This window comes from Mauremys reevesii, linkage group 8, assembly GCF_016161935.1.
Source record: "Mauremys reevesii isolate NIE-2019 linkage group 8, ASM1616193v1, whole genome shotgun sequence".
Lineage (NCBI taxonomy): Eukaryota > Metazoa > Chordata > Testudines > Geoemydidae > Mauremys > Mauremys reevesii.
In genome coordinates this window covers 21,008,083-21,024,605 of record NC_052630.1, presented here as the reverse complement: position 1 = coordinate 21,024,605, position 16,523 = coordinate 21,008,083, and the positions used below count along the sequence as shown (strand labels likewise).

Sequence of the window (16,523 nt, the reverse complement as noted above, 5' to 3'; positions counted from 1 at the left end):
TGGACATGTGCCATGTGAGCTCCTGCTCCCTAAGGGTCCCAAAGCACTTTTGGTACCCATCTGACCTTCTCCTTGACAAATAGGGCTAGTGGACTGAGAACACTAACATTTATCAAGTGAACCATTCTCAGAGAGAACTGATGTGTTTACCCAGGGTTTCCTCTGTTTAGGTGGTTTCTGAAGAACAATCCAATGAGCTGCGGCATCTCCAAGGAGATCAGCGGGTCAACCTCTCAGCCAATTGGTGTGTACACCTTTTTAATAATGCAATCTTTCCAACATGAGGCCACCATGGCCTTTACAATGCTGGGGTCAGCTATGGAAGGGCTTCTCCCACAGATGCACAAGGTACATCTCTCTTGCTCCAAGAGTGACACTTAAGTTGCAAGAAGCAACGGAGGAGAGAAAAGCAGCATCTTCAGGTTCTCCAGTATTCTGCATGGGACCTTGAGATAGTATGTGCTTTGAAAGGCTGACCTTAACAGCCTAGGGCAGAAAGAGCTACCAACAGCCTGCGGCATCCTCTTATATTTTTCCCTGCCTTTTCCACCTTTCTTTTATTCTCTTTTCTCTCTAGTGCCTCTGTTTCCTTTGGTCCTGTAGGGCCTGAATTTTAAACAATTAGACACACAGAAGTGCACACGCCATAGCACACCAAACTTGTGCCTGCAATCCCTGCAACACCATACAGCAACTGAGTGAGCGTGTTTGCACATAGTCAGTTCTGGGCATTTGCCTCCTCTTGGGTATGGTAACTGCATGTACAAATTAGACACATAACTGGGTGCAAGTACATGCCTACCTGCAAGTCAGACCATGAAACATTCACGGACATCTCTGGCAAACTCTGTTCTATGCAGAGTCAGTTCTGCTGTGAGCAGTATGACGCAGAGCACCATGCATTTAATTTCCCCCACCAGTCTTCATTATTGGGGTTATCTGCAAGGATTTTGGTCTTTGTCCATCAGGCGTCTGATCTGCTTTTATTGCTTAATCCTCCCTCTCCTTGATATCACAAGCATCTTCACAGAAACCACAAAGAGGAGCAAATCAATCAGGAACAACGGGATCCTGTTTTCATCCACTGCATAAGAATGATCTCTTATTGACCACCCCACTTCCAACGAGGGAAGGTCCAAATATGCTTAGCAATTGGGCCAACCCACTGAAATCAGATTGTTTCTCTTTGTTTCTCAGGCAAGGGGCGGTGCACGGCCACAGAGGATCACAGAGGGAGAGGATGGGATGAACTGAGTTTCTCCAAGGGAGACAGCATAGAGGTTGTTGGTTTTCTTATACCAGGACTGCAGTGGTTTGTGGGGAAATCCACAAGCAGTGGGACCATTGGCTTTGTCCAGAGCAAACACATAGCGGCAGAGACTTGTGAACCTCTGTAAGTATGTTGCTACATTCCAGACAAACTCCTGGGGAAGGAGGGAGGGAAGGGGTGACTTAGAGCCATTCCAGGTACGTACAGAAATCCCAGTTTTCTTGCAGGGGCCACATCTCTATTCCATCCCAGGTGTGCTCAGAAACCAGGTTCTCCCTCCAAACAATAAATGGACTGAAGGAGTCTCTACTTAGAACAGACTTAGCTCAGACCTCCTCAAAGTCCTGGGTTTCACGGGACTGTCCTGCTTTGAGCCCCCTCAAGCCCCTGGTCCCAGTTGAAGGGAACATTTCCTACATTCAGGACCACCCTGGGCGTTGGGGGGAAAGGGACCTGGTAACCCTGTTTGAGAGGACCCCAAACCGAGTGGTGTTGCAGCCTGGCGCATGGGGTCACAGCGCCATCCAGCTGCCCTTCCACCTCCACAGGGGCAGACAGGCCAAACCTGAGTGGTGCTGCATCCCACATTAGCCACTTGAAATGGGGCAAGGTATGTCAGCTGTCGCTTTTCCCTTGTCTCAGGTAGTTCTCAGACTGGCTGTTCGTGCCTGCTAAGAACAGGTACTATTCTAGGCTCTGGTTTGTTTTATAGGTTTGTGCTGCTCCTCCTCCCCATCTCAGCGTCACACAACAATTGGCTCCTTTCCACCCTTTTAATATCAGTTGTAAATGTTTATTGGCCACGTAGCTTTGTCAAAGAGGCTGCAGGTTCCTCTTATGGCGATACACCATGAGCCCGAAGGAGGCAGAAGAGAGCGCTCAAGAGAGTTCTTTTCTCCGGCCTCCTTCCTGTGCCCACCTGCAGGAGAATGCAGCCACTTTGTCACAGCTCCATGCTGAGTGACCTTAAACACCCGCTCCAACACCATCAAAAGGAAAAGGCAAGAGCCACCAGACGAGGCAGGCAGCAACCCCCTTACTCCGTACAGCCCTTGGCAGTGGGCTCTGTGGGACGTAGGCTCCAACTAGAGATACCGGTACAGGGGCTGCAGGTTCATATAATTAGCATTTGGGTGTTTTTCACAGGCTTTCCAGTGCCTCAGGCAGCCATTTCTGGGGATGGGGTAACTCAAGATCTTGTCTCCTTGTGGCTTTCTTTGCCTAGTTGGTGGAAGCCCTGTGAGGAAACCAGACTGCATGTTTTTTTCTACTCCAGAAGTGGCTCCCAGAGGCAAATAAGAACAGCCCTATTAAAAACACACATAAAAGTGCTAAATGGAGTGCCTCATACCATGGGTGTAGATTCGGGAGAGGGGAGGGGGAGGTGTTGCTCCCCCAAACTGCGAGTCTTGGGCAGAGAATTTGTCCTCCACATGCGGCCCCATTGGCCTGACTGGGTATGACGCCTGTACATGAGACAGGAAGATTGCACAAACAAAGCCTTGGGCTTCTGCAGCTGTGTTCAGTCGTGCAGCCAAGGCGTGCCATTGTTGTCCTGTCTGAGATCCCAGGTACCTTTGCTGGTGGCTAGCCCCTCCTGCCACGCCTCCACTACCGTTTCTAGCACGCTAGCTCAGTCAAAGTGAGTGCACGGACCTCTATCTGAGCTGGAAATTACACCTCCAATGTAGGCGTACGCTCCAGGCTTGCTGATTGCTTATATTCTGCAAAGGTTCTTGTCTCACTTAGGGCAGATTTTCCTTCCTCTGTAAAGGGCCACGCTCCTGTTAAAAACCAGATCCTTCCCTTTGCTCCTGCTCTTGCTGCTGGCTGGTGAAAGCATTGTTACAGTGGAGCTTCCTTTTCTCTATAAGGCTTTTTGCACCTCACCCTGGGTATGTGTTGGGAGTGGGGAGGAGTCTGCCTGTGCACCCCAGCACAGCACTCCTGGATGTGGGCAGGGCAGAGGGAGCAGGGCAGAGGGAGCCTATCTCCTTCCGTGAGCCCAGTCCTGCTGCATAGCCAGACTGGCATTCTCTACCTCCACTCCAGCTGCTTAGGGGCCTGGCCTTCACCTGGGAAGTGGTGCAATAAGGTGGGGTTATTCAGAGCCTGGCCTCCTCTCCTGGATGCTGCTCAGGACCAAGGCTCCCTGCCACCAGTTTGTGGTGGAGCACTGCTGGAGGTGGGCTTGGCAGCCCTGCCTCAGCTCCAGGACACAGCTCCACTGGCAGGATTTGCCTAGGGATGGGATGCAGGGTGTGGGAGGCAAGTAAGGCCGAGAGCCCCGTTGTGTTCCCATGGCAGCGCTCTGATGGGGGAGGGGAGCTGGGCTCCTGAATCCAGCCATGACAGAGCTCTGATGGCGGTAGAGGGGTTGGGAGCCCTATCTCTGCCCCATGGTAGAGCTGTGGCAGGGGGTGGGGAGGATAAGGAGCGGGTGGCATGGGAGACCTGCACTGGCTGATTCCCAATGGTTTGTGCCCCAAACACAGGGGAAAATGTTCAGTGTTTCTAAGTGAAGAAGAGAAATCCTCCCTTCTCCTCCCGGGCAATGGCAGCGAGCAACACTACGCCAGCCTCCTCGAGGACCTGGCCCGCACAGACATCACCTCTGTGTACAGGCTTGGTGAGTGTCCCCAGCTGCCTCCTTGGTGCTGCAGCCCTGTCTCTCCTTACACGGGGCCCAATCTGGCAGTCTCTAGCAAGCTCTCTGACTTATACCCCATTCAGACCTTCAAGGGGGAAATGAGGTGCTAAGTGCCCACAGGAGGGTCCGTGTCTCGGTCAAATCCTAGGGGTTATAGGGAGGTCTCCATCCAGACCTGCCTGCTTCAGGACCTACGAGAACTGGGCCTTGTTAACACAACCTGTAACTTGAGAGAGTGCTTCCCTCATCTGATTCCAGGACTGGTTCAGGCAGGGTCATCCTAGATGATCTCTTGAGGTCCCTTCCAACCCTAATAATCTATGATTCTATGATTCTAAACTGTAACTCGCCAGTAGAGACTGCTGCACTTAACTGGTCCCGGCCTTGGGTAACCAGCGTGTAGGCACTAATGCTGCACCGTAGCCCACAGTAAATGTCCTTCTCTTGGTTTGAGGCATTTCCTTTGGGAGATGGGCCCAGCCTGCCGGGATTGGATGAATTAGTGAAGCTCTTTCAAAAGGACTAAATGTTGAGAGGCAAAAAGAATTCAAAGGATTTTCTTGTCAAGTGGGAAACACAATGTGTGTGAGCAGAGACGCCGCCACTTCTGCTCTCTAGCCCAGCATTTCTGGGCTTGCGGTGGGATTCTGAGATGGTTAAATGGCTAAAGTGAACAGAAGTGACTTCTTGCTAGGGCAGGGGGCTGGGAGCCAGGTTCTATTCCCAGTGCTTGGTGGGTGATCTTTTGGCAAGATACCTAACCTTGCAGCCTCAGTCCCCCCAACTAAAAAATGGAGATAAGACTATTTAGCTACCTCTACCATGGTTTGGGAGGTTTAATCCATTAATGTCTGTAAAGCACTTCAGATGGGAGGCAAGAGAGCTGCAGCATTATAAACTCTTGCCTTCTAGCTTTGTGCTTTAAAGGACACTTTTCTGGACACACAAGGCAATTACCCTTAAATGCACCACCTGCCATGTCCAGAGTATGCGAAAAGGAGTGTGAAAGGCAGAGCATGTGTGTCCCCTAATAGCAAGCCTCTAGGAGTGAGGGTGTTGCATACATAATGAGAGTGAAGACAGGCTTGATCCCCAGAAAGTACATTAGCCCCCGCCCCCTCCACTAGCAATTTGCTCCCTGGAGTGCCTCATTGTCAGTGAGAGATGGCATTGATAAAATCTTGAGCCACAGAAGATGAGACCCTCTCGTTTCCTGTGTGTTGCCAATACCCAATCAAAAAAACCCTGCTACCGTCCAGCATTTGGGAACTGTTCTCCATGTTCTTGCTTTGATCCCAGCCCTTCAGGATGTGGGGCAGGGAATTGAAATTCTAGCTGAATGTGGAGTATGAATATAGAAATAAATCCACTCCCTTGAGTCAGAACACGATAGTTTAGCTAAGATTCAGCATCCTGGAGAGAGGGCAGCGGAACCCTTCCAGGACAGGTTTTGCAGTTACAGCACTTGCCTCTGGCTGCTAGCACTGACCATGTTTTATTTCTGTTGGATATGTAGCTGGTTTCGAACCCACAGCCGCATTCCCAGGAGGGCCATCTGGTGAGTAAATGTGAATGGGGAGATGTACTCTGTTCCGCTGGCTTTGGAGGAAGAATCTCCATGTGTGGAAACATTTCTCTGTGGTCTATATGTCCCTTTCAGAGGCTGCTCTCCAGGGGTGTAAGGATGTCCAGCTGTTCAAGACCTTTGGGGAAGCTGCTGCAGACGGCCTGTCCACACCTAGCAACTCAGAGCAGTCTAGCCCAGAGGGCGAAGCACCCCCCACTTCTCTGGAAGAATTTCTTCTGCAGGAGCCATATGACCTCGATGACCCCAAGTTCTTTATTGACCTGAACGCTGGGCACATGGACGACTCTGAAGTCTTTGATCCCATACTGACCTTCCTTAACCAAGGGTGCTATGTGGCCCCTTTCCAAAGCCTCTATGACCTCTCCTTTTCCTTCCTCCGCTCCACTTTTTATGGCTTCTCCGATGAGGACAAACTGGTCTTGTACCTTGAGACCTCCAGAAACTGTGCCAAGAGGACTCACCTAGGCTGGGCTCACATCAGGCTCTGTTTCCTTCTGGGCAGAATGTGCATCAAGAGGGTAAAGTTCTCCCAAGCCCGAGTCTATTTTGAAGAAGCCATGAGTGTCATGGACAAGGGGTTTGATGACCTGCCCCTACTGGCTGCACTGCATGTGAACCTTGCCGCCATCTACCTGAAGCAGAAGATGAGGCACAAGTTCTCCTCCATGCTGGGGAAAGCAGCGGCCCTGCTGACCTGCTTGCCTGTACACTGTTTCAGCTCCGAGAACGAGTTGGAGGTTGTGAAGTACGTCCTGAGGGAAGCCATCATCGTGGGCAATGCCCCCTTGGAGGCCCGAGCCTGCTTTCTTGTTGTCAAGCTTTTCCTGCAGTTGGGCAAATATGACGAGGTCCTGCCCTTTGTGGAGCGCCTTCAGTTCCTCTCTACCTGCTTCTCCAGCCAGGACTCCAGTGCCACATGCTTGGACACCACCCCTATCCTGAGCTACCTCTATGACAAGAAGTACTTGCCGCACATCACGTTGGCTTCCACCAGGCTGTTTGTTCCCAGTGGCATAAAGGGGGCACCGACACCCATATGGAGAGCTGGCTTAGTCCTCCAAAATACCTCCAAGCTCTTGGGAAGCCAGCTGGGCAGGAGCAGCATCCCAGCAATTGCTTGCCTATATCTCAGGCATGCATTGACCTTCTCCCATGAGAGTGGAGCTGTGTCCATGCAGAAGACCCTGTGTTCCGTCTTGTCCAAAATGTACCTCCAGCATGGCATGTTAGATGGAGCACTTTATTACTCGGCCAGAGCTGTAGCCCTTGGCAGGCTGATGAGTGAGGAAGAGGCCTTTGAATCTTCCCTCTCCTTGGGGTGGATGTATGTTCTGGCCAGCCAGCCGGCTAAGGCTAGGGAGATCATGTTGCGGCTCCTGCCTTCTCTGCGCGAGACAGACAGTGTTACTCAGGATGGGGCAGTTCACAACCTCTTGGCCATTGCCCTCAAAGAAGAAGGACAGGTGAAGAAGGCAGCAGAGAATTACCTATGGGCCTTAAACAAAGCCAAGGAGACTGGGAACAGGCGGAACCAGGCTATTGCCCTGGCCAACCTTGGACATCTGACTCTCTCGTGCAGGGCGACCCAGCTGGCTGAGAGCTACTTCCTTCAGTCTCTTCAACTGTACTTTGAACTCCAGGGTGGGGAAGATGCAGAGACAGAGCTGGTGCAGGTCCTGCTGTGGCTGGCACAGGCCATGGTGAGCAGGCACAGGATAGAAGACAGCAAACTCTGTTATGAGCTGGCACTGGTGTTTGCCCTGAAGTCACACAATGTGAAGAGTGAGTATATTAATTAGGGGTTTTGCTGGGGGAGGAGGGTATACAGAGAAGGTACATGCCTGCCTTTCTGCTGCATCTTCTTAGATCTCTAATGTACCCCATTTAATCGTACCCCCTCCCCATACCATACAGGTCAGCTTCATATCACTGAGTCCCTCTGCCATTTCTACAGCAAAGTATCCCCAAATCTCGGGGCCTGCATTACCTACCATGAGCACTGGGTATCCCTGGCACAGCAGCTCCGGGACAGAGAAATAGAAGGGAAAGTCCTGCAGACCCTCAGCCGGCTCTACCAGACTCTAGGCATACCCAAGTAAGTCAAGTCCCATGGCCATACCCATTGCAGAGGTTGCTGGTTGGGAGTCTCTGCTTAAGACCAACAGCTTCCTCTCAGATGTACAGGGCAGGGTCTCCAGTGGGCCATGAAGAAGGAGCAATTATATGGTGTCATAACACTTACTGTGCCTCACACTCTATCAACAAAAGTCATGGAAAAGGCAACATTTGCTAGCTTTTACTACACCATCTCTGCCGATATCTCATATTGTAAGTAAAGGGGGAAATGGTTTAATTACAGATACAACCATATGGTAACTTGGCAAACGTTGGAATTTTAATGGTGACCACTATGTGATAGGATTTAAAACAGGTAGTGGTTCCTGATATTTGAAGCACATGGAAATGCACACAGTGCCTTATCTCTTGCATACTGCCTGAGGTTGTAAGAGCTGGCAGCCTTGCACTGACCTGGCACACAGGCTACAGAGTGAAAATTTTAATAAGCATCTCCTCAAGAGGCTGTGATAGGAGCATCTTATGCAATAAAGAGAGCTTAGTACAAACAGGTGAGTTATAACCAACTGAACTGGCTCTGGGTCAGATCCACCCTTTCTGTAACTCTGCTGACTCCAGTGGACTCAAGCTAGGGAGGAATTTGGCTCAATGTCAACCAAAAGGGGTTCCCTAACCAGGGCTCGAGTCATGCTGGACACTCCAGAACGCTGTTCTGGCACTGTTTTTTTTTCTTTTGGTGCTCCAGTACTTCCATTACTGAGTGACAGTACCAGAAGTACTGGAAGTGTGTTCCAGCACTTCTTTTTTTAGGACTTAGTCGCTGTCCCTAACCACAGTAGGAATTCAGCCTCTGACACTCTAAATACCGTTCAGCAAAAATCTGATGGGCCTTGCATCATGCCACAGAGATCAATAGGCTCAGAGCTCTATCAGATCAACTGAGGGTGCAAATTCTAGGGGGAAACACGTCCGAGGGGAAATACCTGGCTTCCAGTGCCCCTCGATGCACAGACAGATTAATAGATTCCCAGGCCAGAAGAGCCCATTGTGATCAGCTAGTCTGGCCTCCTGTATAACACAGGCCAGAGAACTCCCCACAAATCGTTCCTGATGAACAACAGCATATTTCTTAGGAGAAAATCTAATGTTATACAGGAGGCCAGACTAGCTGATCACAATGGGCTCTTCTGGCCTGGGAATCTATTAATCTGTCTGTGCATCGAGGGGCACTGGAAGCCAGGTATTTCCCCTAGGAGGTGTTTCCCTGTTAAAAATTTACACCTTATTTCCAGTAAGAATCTGTCAAGATTGCACTGAAACTTGGTCTGCTAGATCAAAGAGCCCATTATCAAATACTTGTTCCTTGGCTGACTCTGTAGAGGTTCTATTTCTTGAGGCATAGATTTGAAGGCTGTCAAGGACCATTAGATCAGGACCCGTCTGACCTCCTGTGAATCACAGGCCAGAGAATTTCACCGTTACTCCTAGATTGAGCCAAATAACTTGGTGTTGATTAAAACAGAGTTTCCAGAAAGACACCCAGTCTTCGTTTGAAGACATCAAGTGATGGAGAATCCACCACTTCCCTTGGTAGTTTGTTCCAATGGTGAATCCCCCTCCTTGTTCAAAATTAGCACCTTATTTCTAATCTGAATTTGTCTGATTTCAGCTTCCAGACATTGGTTCTTGTTGTTTAATCCACTAGATTAAAGAGCCTTTTAATACCCACTGTTTTCTCCCCAGGAAGGTATTATACTCTGTAATCAAGTCACCTCTGAATTTCTTGAACAGATGAGGCCAGAGGGGACAGAGAGGCGTGTAGAGTTTGCCAGACAACTGTAGTATTTTGTTTTTTAAAGGCAAACGTGTTGAGTATCACTGAGTTAGCACCAATCTCTGTGGAACATTTAATTGGCCAGGCATGTGGTCATGCAGTAGTCTGGATATTAACTTGCCCATGCGAGATCACAGTGAGCTCAGGGGGAAGGAAAGTAGGAAGCATACACCTGTCCTGTGAACTGTTCCCTCCCTGAACTAAAAGGACAGCTGGAATCTGGGAGCCCCAAGGACAACAAAGAGGCAGAGCCGCCATACTGTACACCTGCATGCCACTGCCTCCTGCTGGATGAAAAATGACACGCTCAAGTGCTTGTCAGTTTGCCCGCTAGTGGCCTGGAAAGAGGACCTAGGCTCTGTTGCTAGTGGAAGTTCCCCATTAGCTGGAGTGAATGGGAGAGAGATGTGTTTGGGTAACCAAATGTTGCTGACTGCAGGGCTGATGTGCGTAAGTGCTCATGGCTCGTGTAGTTGGATTATGCCACTGCATGCAGCAGCGATTTGCTCTGCACAGGAGTAACCTTTGGGATTAGTGCATGGGGGCCGAAAGGAAGGTGGGCCACATGGGGCTGTGACAAAGGGGGAAGGAATGCAGGATGTTTTGCCAAGCTGCGGTTTTACAGTTCTCCGTAATGACTGATCACTTGTTAACCCTACAGGTCCCTGAAACGGTCTCTGGACTGCACCAAACAGAGCTTAAGGATCTTCATCGACCTGGGGGAGACAGCCAAAGCAGCTCAGGCCTGGCTGCAGGCTGGGAGGCTCTATTATCTCCTGCAAGAGGATGAGCTGGTGGAAATGTACTTCCAGGTAGGGTTTGGGTGGCTGGAAGAGTTTGCCATGGCAGCTCTTTGCTATTAATCTATAGGCATGGCTACCGATCATCCAGCCACCCGTTTGCTAGGAGTGTCTTTGGCAAGATGATCACAACCATGCAGAGGGTCCCCTCACTGTAGTGTGACCAGATGTCCCTATTGTATAGGGGCAGTCCCTATATTGGGGGCATTTTCTTCTATAGGAACCTATTACCCCCCACCCCCTGTCCCAATTTTTCACACTTGCTGTCTGGTCACCTTACCTCACTGTTAACCGGCAAACCACCAACTGAAGGAGAAGTGACCACACTGGTGTGTATGGAGTAGCAGTTGTTACATGCACAGCCTCTCCCACCAACCACTGGGGTTTGGTGACCTCCTGAGTGAAAGGCATTGGATTCAGCATGTGAGAATAGAAACTGGGATTTTCAGAGGGATTGTCGGGTTAGGTGCCCAGATCCCACTGAAAGCCATATAGACTAAAGAGTAAAATCCAAAGGGAAGTGGTGGAAGCCCCATTGTTTAGGATTAAGAACAGGCAGGACAAAGTGTTAGACCACGTAGAATAGGGAATAACCCTATCATGCCAACGGGGTGGACTGGACAGCATGATCTAGTAGGTTCTGTCCATCTCTAATTTCTGTGATTCTAGCATTTGAATAGTAAAGGGGAAAAACAGCCCATAATCTCTGGTGGAAACATTGATTTTTGGGAAGCAATCTCCTTTAAAGAGGATGCTCCTTCCATCAGCCCCAGACTAAGGAGAGCAGAAAGTTGCTAATGGTGTGATCTGCTGCTAGGATGTGCAGTAAAGCAACAGCCTGGATGCACAGCATCAGAAACCCTTTAAACTGGCGGGACTGGCTACCACGGGGCTTAGTGCTAGTAACAAGGGTGAACGTCTCTCTCCTCTATGTCACCAGCATGAATCTAAACCTAGACAGTAGTGGCTGGAAGTTGTCAGTATCAAATGGCTGCTCATTGACCTATGTGTAACGAATGGGTGGCCTCAGCCTCAGCCTATTTCCTGATGGTCAGGTGTGCACAGCAGGCAGATCAATGGCGCCATCATCAATGGTAATAATTAACGCCCTGGCTGGGGGTTTCAGCAGGGAGGCCATGGGTTTAATGAGCAGTGGAGAGTGACCTCTCATTAAGGAAGGGGAAGTATAGGCTGAGTGTCAGGCAGCAATTCCCAGCTGTGCAGCTCTCCCAGTCTGAGGGAAGATTATTTATAATACTAAACATACAATAAGGAACAATCCTGCACTGGCTGGGAGATGGCCTAAATAGGGCCTTGTAGCCAAATTCATCACTGAAGCAAGTGGGTGCTGCCCCACTGATGTCAATGTAGCTACACACGCTCTTTCCCCTCACTAGATTTTGATTCCCTCAGGACCCTTCAAGGTGGTTCCACCAAGTCCTGGCTGAAGCCCAGTGGCAGGGCAGCATCTGGGGAAAGCTTGCCCAGTCACTGGCTGCACTGCTCCACTTCCTCTGAATAATATTCAGATGTCTTTGGTTTCCAGAGATGTCAGGCTGGCACATCACTGCTGCATGGCAATTTATGTTCCGGTCCTAATGTCAAAACTGCATGCATGTAACTTACATATGCAATTGCCACAGCTAGCTGTGCATGCATAGCAGTAACTGTGCATCCAAATGCAAATGACCGGTTGGTCTCCTAACTGCATGCATAGCTGCTGCAACAGAGAATGCAAATTATGCATATTCTCAGCTCTGAAGACTTGGGCCTATGCTTCTTATTGTTATAGTGAAAAAATCACGCAGAGTGTGAATGTGGTGCTCTCACAGGCTTTTTCTTTCAGGCTCTCACCCTGAGTCCTTCTCCTTCCAGGCAGCCATACAGACTGCACTGAAACCAGGGGAGTTGTTCTTGGCCATGGACCTGTATGAAGAGGCTGGGGATATCTTTTTCAATGGCAACCGAAACAGGCACCAAGCAGTGGAATATTACAGGGTACCTACCCCACAGAGCATTGGCATCAGTGTGACCCTACTGTGCAAATGGCCACAGCGAGATCTCCAGCAAAGCGGCATGTTTTGTGAAGTCATTCAGAAAGGGCAACAGAGAAGCTGAAAGGGGAAAATGTTGGTGGGGAGGTGGGATGTGTCCGAGCGTGAGAGAGCAAAGACGACCATTGCACCCCGCTGGGCATGGCCAGAGGCACAATTCACCAGGTAACCCGGCTCTGAAGCCCAGACACCTCTGGCAATAGTTGCTGCCTCAGTAAGAGCTCAGCTGCGAGACGGGACAGGGTTTCCTGGGAAGCCTGAGCCGCTGCTTCCCTGGAAGCTCACAGGATATACCGAGCAACCGTGGCTGTCTTTACACAGAATTACAATGTACCCAGGAGAACTGAGTTCTGAGGCTTGCAGGGCAGCGGCTGGTGGAAAGTGCGTGGGCTGTAGGGATGCTTCATGGCAGGGCAAACAGCCAAGGACAGAACGTGCCAAGTATGTTGGGCTGAGGGCAGAAGCCATTTATGGTTATTACACAGCTCCTGCTACTATAGCATCTGCAAGGGCTTTCCCCTGAGAGGTAGGCAAGTGTTATTAGCTCCTATTCGTAAGGGCTGAGGCAGAGAGACGTAGCAACTTGCCCAGGTCACACCAGGTCTCTGTGGCAGAGCAGGGAAATGAACCCGGCTTTCTGTAGTCCCAGGCTCATGCCCTGACCCCCGCACCATCCTTCCCCTCTAGCTGGCACCTTGGGGCTACTCTGTGCAGGGCAGGGTTTGAACTGGAACTGTCCAAGATGGCTGTAGGCTATTCTCTCCTCTCTCCCCAGGGAGGTGCTGTACCTTTGGCCAGGAAATTGAAGGCCACCAGGACAGAGATGCGGCTATTGAATAAGCTGGCAGAGCTGCACGTTGGGCTGCAGGGCTACGAGAAGGCCCTGGAATTTGCCACGCTGGCAGCCAGGCTCAGCAGCAGTGTAGGTGAGTGGTTCAGTCCCCAGGCGTCAGAAGGAGTTGCCTGTCCCCATGTCTTTTCCAGAGTGAGTGGGTTGGGGGGAAGAGAGAAAAGTTTGTCTGAATGTATTGGCCAGGAAGGTAAGCTCCTGGTTTAATGAAGGCTCTGGATGGTCTTCTCCTGTCTCAGGGTAAAGTTGTCTTTAAGCACATGGAATGCCTGGCTTTCCCACACTATCGTGGGGGAGACCGTTGTTTTGCCAGAGCCTGGGATATTCAGGGTGGTTGTAATGTGGTGATGCCTCACTGCCCTGGTTCTTCTTTCCCCAATGGGACTCCTCACCGCCTGCCTGGAAGTAGCTTACCTGGGCAAGAATTGCTTCTGTCAATGTCAATATTCAGCTCTTAGCTGCAGCCTGTGTTGAAAGAGCCCATGCAGTCCTGGCATACCCAGAGAAGTATATAGTGAATTATATACACAGAGGCATTAATCCTCTGTTAACCTGTGCCGATGGTGACAATGATCCTGTTGATGGCCATGTCCCCACTGGACCATCTTCATGTCCATTCTCACCCATCCCCTCATTCACAGATATCCACCCTTCCCCTGACTGGGAAGCACAGAATTCCTCAGGGTCTGTGGGCTCTGTGCTCAGTTGTCCGGGAATGGGCATGATTTATAGCTGGCTGCAGTATCATTATATCTTTTTCCAGGAGATCAGTTGCAAGAGCTGGTTGCGTTTCACCGCCTGGCTACGGTGTACTATTTCCTGCAGATGTATGAGATAGCAGAGGACTGCTATCTGAAGACACTTGCCCTGTGCTCTCCGGTGCTGCAATGTGCTGAAGAGGCCATGTACTATTCCAAGGTTTACTGCCGCCTTGGCAACCTGACCCTGCACAAACTGAAGGTGAGAAGCGTCTTTCCATGGTGTGCAGTGCTGAATATAATGGTCTTGCTGGACTATCTACTAGAGTATCCCCATGCCTGTCCTGGAATTCAGCTGCTAGAACAGGGGGGTCCCACTTCAGTGCAGTCAGAGATCCAGGGACTGGGCCCTGGTCCAGTTCAGTTCAAACCAGTCCCTCATGTTTTCCCTTGTCCTTTGTGGTTAGGATGAACACGATGCCGCTGCCTACTTCCTGTTGGCCCTGGCTGCTGCCACCGAGCTGGGAGACCAGAAGCTCCAAGGCGCCATTCATGCCAAGCTGGCTCTCATATACAATGCTCCCCTGTGGCACAAGGGCCCGGACTGGTGTGCTACATATCGGGCCAGGTGGCTGAGCGAAGGAGGACATGTCATCTGAGAAGCCACCTCATGGGACCCACATGCTCCAACACGGGAAACAGCCAAACCAAGTTATCTTCTTACCTCATTGCTGAAGGGCGGCCATGTGCCTTCAGAGCAACAGCAAACAGCACACATATAGTCCTGTGCCCCGGCCTGTTCCCGAACCAGGTTATCCTCAGACATCAGACATTCAGACGGAAAGATCAGCTGTTTGGGACGAGACACCTTCCGCTGAGCTCACTCGCAGGCTTTGCTCTTGGGTGACCTGGAAACCGGACGAAATCATCATCCCAGCCTGGTCAGTTAGCATTAACAGCAAAGTAGGAGACACCACCACCACCGTACCGTTTATACCCGCTTCCAGACCAGCCTCACTGCATGTGCTTTACTACATGGGTAGAGCACATGCAGTATACATGGGTATAAGTGGCAACTCAGTTATCAGCCTGAGCTAGGATGGAACCAAAGTCCATTGTTTGGGAATGCACATGATGGAGGTTATGGAAGTGGCCACTAGATGGCACTCCAAGAACGCAGCTGATCTGAGAGGAGGCATGCTGAAATTGATCCCAATGGTGGGAAAATGTTGTGTATGGTCATCAGTCTGATGCTCATTCATCTCAGAGAATACACCCTTCCCACCTGTAGCCCTACAGACTTGGGCTGAGCAAATGGCCTTTGGGGCCATCGGTGGGAACTTTGGCTCTAATCCAGCGGTATTTTCACTTGTCCGATAGCAATTGTATTATTTATTTCTGTATTTTCTGTTCAGTCTGTCTCCTGTGAGGGGACAGATGAGCTACATAGATGTCACAAGCACACAGGGTTAATTATAAGGCATCCCTCCTACAAAGCACCACCAACTCCTTCTAGTGAGAGGAAGGCAAGATGTATGTTCCAACAGCTAGTCCAGCCCCTATCTGGGGACAGTAAATAGATGGCATTTTCCCATGCAGGAGGGGAGGAACTGTCCTCCCGAAAGCCACAGGCAAAGGGTAGGACAGGATTCTGGCTTTGCAGCATGAATGGGAAGAGGGAGGAGCCCATACATCGGCCTTCTGCCTGCACAGGTGAGGAGATTGCCAAGCTGCAGCCCTTGCTGTCACTTTGTGCAAAGCTGCAACATGCATCCCCAGTCATACCCCAGCAGGTGCACACGGATGATGAGCCAGGGCCATCCCCTCAGCCACATTGGCCTTGCCTCGTAGGGGCTGTGCTGCACCAATATGTCAGATGGGAACCCAGACTAGCTCCCAAGAGCCTGCACTAGGTCTTTCTTAATAGTGGTGCCTACTGGGAAGAGGGGGTGGAAGAGGCTCTTCTCTCTGCCCAGCTCTTTCTCCCTGTCCTCAGCCCCTCTGCACAGGGACAGTCAGATTTTGGCCTGGATGTTGCAGAAAAGTAACCAGCGTCGCATTGCACAAGGAGCAGCAGTAACTGTTGCCTGTAGTAACAGTTAGCCCCTCTGCATTTTGTTAGGTCAGTAGGACAGGGCTCACTGTGACGCTTTGAGGTGCACTGGGTGCTGGAGATACAGAAAGACACTTTAGAGAGTGGCAACAGAACAAGCAGGTAGGCAAATGCCAAGTACGCACAGTGCTACTGAACACCTAGCACCTGGCAATACAGTAACTCCCTTCTTAACGTTGTGTTATGTTCCTGAAAAATGTGACTTTAAGCGAAACGATGTTAAGCGAATCCAATTTCCCCATAAGAATGAATGTAAATAGGGACAGGGGGGAGTTAGGTTCCAGGGAATTTTTTTCATCAGACAAAAGACTATACACACACACACACAGAGTATAAGTTTTAAACAAACAATGTAATACTATACACAGCAATGATGATTGTTGAAGTGGTGAAGTCAGAGGATAGAAGAGGGAGGGATATTTCCTAGGGAATGCCTTACTGCTAAATGATGAACTAGCACTCGGCTGAACCCTCAAGGGTTAACACATTATTATTAATGTAGCCTCAAACTCTACAAGGCAGCACAAATGGCGGGAGGGGAGACAGCATGGCAGACAGAGACACGCACCGTGTGTGTGTGTGTGTGTGTG

The 16,523-nt window shown here is 50.3% G+C and overlaps 1 protein-coding gene across 4 annotated transcripts in view; it reads left to right on the top strand.

Annotated features, from left to right (window-relative positions):
- Positions 1-16,233, top strand: part of SH3TC2 (SH3 domain and tetratricopeptide repeats 2) — a 28,602-nt gene extending 12,369 nt beyond the window's left edge. For all 4 annotated transcript variants that reach the window (XM_039485751.1, XM_039485753.1, XM_039485752.1 and 1 more), the window contains 11 exons: positions 171-244; positions 1,198-1,393; positions 3,766-3,899; positions 5,437-5,478; positions 5,581-7,290; positions 7,423-7,603; positions 10,080-10,230; positions 12,094-12,216; positions 13,048-13,198; positions 13,886-14,082; positions 14,288-16,233. In XM_039485751.1, coding sequence (XP_039341685.1) covers positions 171-244; positions 1,198-1,393; positions 3,766-3,899; positions 5,437-5,478; positions 5,581-7,290; positions 7,423-7,603; positions 10,080-10,230; positions 12,094-12,216; positions 13,048-13,198; positions 13,886-14,082; positions 14,288-14,479 — 3,151 coding nt within the window. In that variant the 3' untranslated portion in view covers positions 14,480-16,233. The remainder of the gene's footprint in view (positions 1-170; positions 245-1,197; positions 1,394-3,765; positions 3,900-5,436; positions 5,479-5,580; positions 7,291-7,422; positions 7,604-10,079; positions 10,231-12,093; positions 12,217-13,047; positions 13,199-13,885; positions 14,083-14,287) is intronic.
- Positions 16,234-16,523: the final 290 nt, after the last annotated feature.